The sequence below is a fragment of the Microtus ochrogaster genome, chromosome 16 (assembly GCF_000317375.1).
Source record: "Microtus ochrogaster isolate Prairie Vole_2 chromosome 16, MicOch1.0, whole genome shotgun sequence".
NCBI classification, from domain to species: Eukaryota; Metazoa; Chordata; class Mammalia; order Rodentia; family Cricetidae; genus Microtus; species Microtus ochrogaster.
Window position 1 is genome coordinate 6,680,486 of NC_022018.1, and position 5,042 is coordinate 6,685,527.

Here is a 5,042-nt window from a genome sequence, read left to right on the forward strand (position 1 = left end):
CACTTGATCATTCTTTTAGGTCTCTAACTGCACTGGCCTTGGGAAAGTACCTGACTGTAGTAGCACTTTTTCATCTGAGCTATCAGTACACAAATAACAATGAGACTTATCATTAATTATGAAAGTTTGGCCTTAGTTTAGGCTTGTCCCACTAGCTCTTATTACTTAAGTTAATCCACTTCTATTAATCTACGTTTTGTCACATGGCCTTTTACCTTTCTTTCCTTCTGTATGTCCAAGTCCTTCCATGTTTCACTGTTGTCTTTTGGCATAATCTGCAGGCCTAGATTCCTCTTCCTCTCTCTCCCACTCTCCCCCCCTTATCTATGCTGCCTAGCTATTGGCCATTCAGTTCTTTATTAAACCAATCACAGTAACACATCATCAAACAGTGTAAACTAATGTTGTGCAACACCTTACCTCAGCTTCATGCTAGAAAATAGGGGACAGTAATTTGTTGTAATCTGTTGTAGTGGTTTAGAGTGCTGTAGCAGGAACAAAGAGGCCTGCATACCCATAAATGTTACATGGAAAACAGCACGCACAGTCTTTGCATCACACCGGACTGCAATGGTGATAGATTTTGATGCTGTTTGTTCCATGGCCACTTCTTTCTAGGCCGTCTCCCACTAAAGGTCAAATACTACCAAAATCAAACCCTAAGAGTCCTGGCATGACCATCAAGTTTAATCATTTTGGCCTATTCCAAACTATGCAGTTTGGTGCAGTAACAAATACATAGTATTTTGCATAGTAACAGATACATTTAGTTAAAATGTGAATATACCCACTACTCAAACACAATTCTGCTCCCTGGCGCTATTTAGCCTTTGTTGAGTACTTATTCTTGGGACTTGGTACCCATTAATTCATCACACAACCATAAAGTTACCATGATTCTCCCCAGTGCACAGAGGAGTAAATAGAAGCCTGGGCTTGCAAAACCCTTGGCTTATCACTAGTTGGTAAGAATCTGGGTTAAATTGAAGTGCAAACCAAAGCAGTCTAACCAAGCTCTTCTATTCATTACAGAAAGGGTGAAAAGTTTTAAAATTACTGTAAAGACACAAAACAAAAACCCTTCCAAATCGGGGGTCAGTGAACTCCCGAGAGATACTTGCAGAGGGGTAGCTGCAGAGAGCCAGAGAGCCCGATGCAGTCGGGGGTCTCCTGCCCCATGGCGCCAACCACAGTGCACAGCAGACTGGCTGGAAACGGGGTTTACTTCAGCCTCACTGCCTACAGGGATAGAGCAGCCTGGGCTGTGGACAGACTGATGGGTACCCTGGGCGGGAGCCCTGGGATTGCGCCCCTCTAGCCACCCTATCCATCTTGTGCTCCACTACGTTAACTGCCTGAAAAGCGTCATTTCCCAGGTCACTGACACACTCTGAGTCCATGGACGGCAAGCCATCAGGGACAGCTAATGCTTGGCTCCTACCACACTACTCTCCATTTTCCAGCTTCCAGTCCAAGCTTTTCTTTGCATGCCTGTGTTTAATTCTCTCCAGAGGTCGTCTCCCACTAAGGACTTCTTCCACCTTTTTGCTTATGGCCCTGAGCCCCAGGTATCTTGTTCCTCCCTCAGGCACTGGCTGATAAAATCGGTGTGGGCTGCTGCCTGGTGCGCGGTGAGTACAGCAGAGCGTGGAACGAAGTGAAGCTGCTGAACGAGGCTCGGAAGGGCATCATCGGGCGCCTGCCCCCACCGGAAGAGTACATCGTGGATCTCATGTTCCACCCGGGGGCCCTGCTGAAGCTCCGCAGCAGAGAGGCAGACCTCTACCGCTTCCTTTAGTCACCAAAGGAATGCAGGAGCACCCAAACCAGAAATTATCTCCGCGTGCTTTCTAAGAAGGGCACTAGCTGATTTGATAGCTTCAAATAAAGCCCATAGAAACAGTTTGTGTGTCGAAATAAACTGTGGGTGTGGCTGTGCGTGCTCCGGGGCTCTAGGCTGGACAAGGTTGCTGTGGGTGAAACCGTTCAGCCCTCTTGGAGCTTAGGACTCATCAATGACGGCGCTCAGAGACTTATGATGGAGTGGGCTTGTCACTGTCCCTCTTGATATCCAGCATGAGTCAGGTAACATTTGATTTAAATAAACTCCGGCCCATTTGTGCTGTCTCAGTACTGGTTCCGCCTTTTGAGACTCTAGTATTTCAAAGTAGTTTCTGACTTGATTGTTCATGCTTATTTGTTCATTATTTGACTTCTGTTGATTCTGATCCCACCCCCTCTCTGTCCCCTCGCAATCACCCTCTGCCCCTGCTACCTCCGCTCCAAAACCAAACTAAATATAAAAGAAAAACCAAAACCCAAACAAAACAAAGAAACAAAAACAAACAAGCAAGCAAGAAAGAATCTTGTCCTGAAAGCTGCAGCGTGGACCGCTGAGTTTTACAGTTTACCCTTTAGTCTGTTTTCCTTTTCCTGCAAGTGCTCACTGCACGGGTCATTGGTCTGGCTCCAGTCCTCTGGCTTCCACCTGCCACTGATAAGGGGCCCTCACTGGGGCTCCTCCTGCACACGCTGTTGTCGTGTGTCATGGGGATCCCGCTGTTTGCCCCTTTCCATGCTCCAACAGCTCACAAGTGAGGTGGATGATGGGGTGGGCCAACTCACAGCCCTGGTTCTGGGCCTGGGTGGTAACTGGGGTGGTCAGCCCACCAGGCTTCCCTCATCATCACCACCCAGGAGAGCTCTCCAGCAAGACCTTGGCTAGTTTGCCCAATGCAGCAACAAGGAGTGGGGCCAGTTCTCACTCTCTACGGACCTCAGGCAGGGGCCACCCAGATTCGTACCAGGGCCAGCTTTACCATGTTGCGCTGGTGAAGTACAGGGACCACTCTCCCGATTGCTGTAGGGGGCACACGGGGAGGTAGTGGCAGGGTCAGCTCTCCTGTTCTCAGGCCCTTACTACTGCCTCCAACAACAGGGTCAGCTCTAGTGTACTACCCAGGTGAGGTGTATAACTTTGTGTGGTGTGGAGGGGGGCATCTTTCCTATGTGTGGGGTTGGGGAGCCTAGGGGGTGGATGTAGCTCTCCCTTGAGGGTAAGGGCCAGCTCTCCTGCTGCAGTATCCAGTGAGGGGCAGGGCCACCCATCCCAGGGCCAGCCAAGGGGAGAGCTGACTCAGCAAGCATGGTTTCAGTGACTACATGCTAACACCGAACAGGGACATCATCATAAACACCAGTTGCAGCAGGATCCTAGACATGGCCCTCATAGCGACTAGGGTGTGGATGTCACTATTGCCCTGGTATCAACAAAGGTCACCCAGATGAGTATGGCCCTCGGGCACCAACATGGTTTCAAATGGCTGAGCAGAATCTGGTTATACTCACACCCCTCAGTGATAACAGGAGCCACGGACATCAACTCAGATCCTGACTGCTGTAGGGCTATGGACACCGACATGACCCTTGGTAGCAGCCCTGGCTCAAATTACTCCATGGCCCCTGATGACAGCATAGGCCACTTAGATCAGCATGACGCTGGCAACGGCATGGCCCTCTGACACCCTCGTGGCCACAGGCTGCATTCTAGACCCCAGGCATCTGTATGGTCTTTAGTTACCAAATGGACCAGGAACATCAACACAAACCCCCAGCTGTTGTAGGACTACAGACCCAGACATGGTCCTTGGCAGTAGCCTGGGCCAGAATGTCACCATGGTCCCGGGTGACAGCCCAGACTACAGACCTCTGCACAGCCCTCAGCGGCAACAGGAACCACAGACATCAACATAGGCTTCTTGGCTGCTTCAGGGCCTTGGGCCAAGACCTGACCTGATGTGGGAGATGCTGTACGCTGTGAATATGTTTTATTACCATTGGTTAAGCTGCTTTTGGCCAGTGGCTTAACAGGGTAAAGCCATGCTGAAAAACATACATAGAGAGAGTATGCCGAATCAGGGAGAAGCCATGCAGCTGCCCGCAGGAGACAAACACATCAAAACCTTGCTGGTAAGCCACAGCCCCTTGGCAATACACAGATTAATAGAAATGGGTTAATTTAAGATATAATAGTTGGCCAGAAATATGCTAAAAATATTGGCCAAACACTATTGCAATTAATACAGATTTCTGTGTGATTATTTTGGGTCATTTTGGGAAATGAACTAGTGGCCTCCCCCAAGACTAACCCTTGGTCATAGCCCAGGCCCAGACCTCCTTGGACTCAGGTCACAAGCAGGCCATTCACATCAGCCTGTCCCTCGCACTCTCAGCTCTTCAGATCCGCCTCTCTCCCCAGCCTGTGGACCCTTCTGCCTCTCCCTTTCATTTTCCCACCCTATACTGGTTCACAATAATTGTTCCTGACTGCCCGACACCAGGGCTCTTGATTGGGTCACAGGTGGTGCTTGGTTGAGTCCTAACCACTTTTCTTCTCTCACATGTGCAGGCCTAGAAAGCTCAGGCCTGACCAACAAGTCTGAGGGAGAGAGCTATCTGTATCCTGTGCTGGCTCAGGCCTGGAAAAGGCTGAGCAGCTCCTGGTTGATTGTGCCCCTAACAGACTCATAAGATGGTGTATTTGCTTATCTTTAAGTTGTCATTAGGAACACTGTTTAGGGACTGTGGTGGTTAAATTAAGAATGCATACCCTAATCCTACCCCACACCCAGGTTCATGGAATTGAATGCTTGGTCATTACAGACTGGTGCCTCTTGACAGTAATTAGGAGGTGTGGCCTCATTGGAGGAAATGTGTCACTAAGGGTTTCAGAAGCTCAAGGCAGGCCTAGCTTCTCTCTCTCTTCCTGCTGCCTGTGGATCCAGATGTAGAACTCTCAGCTCCAGCACCATGTCTGATTGCCTGCTGCCACGATGATAATGGACTAACCTCTGAAACTGTAAGTAAGCCCAATTAAATGCTTTATTTTATAAGAGTTGCTGTGGTCATGGTGTCTCTCACAGCATTAGAATACTGACTAAGACAATGACTCACTGGGGAAGCTGCTTGCCTCACAAAGATGAGTACATGCGTTCCCGCCCCTGGCAAGCACCTAAAAAAAGCTGCCACACTACTCCTGAGCA

General features: G+C 49.3%; 1 protein-coding gene across 1 annotated transcript in view; it reads left to right on the forward strand.

Annotated features, from left to right (window-relative positions):
• Positions 1 to 2,070, forward strand: part of Armc3 (armadillo repeat containing 3) — a 95,312-nt gene extending 93,242 nt beyond the window's left edge. Inside the window, exon 19 of the mRNA XM_026782867.1 lies at positions 1,589 to 2,070. Coding sequence (XP_026638668.1) covers positions 1,589 to 1,798 — 210 coding nt within the window. The 3' untranslated portion in view covers positions 1,799 to 2,070. The remainder of the gene's footprint in view (positions 1 to 1,588) is intronic.
• The last annotated feature ends 2,972 nt before the right edge of the window (positions 2,071 to 5,042 follow it).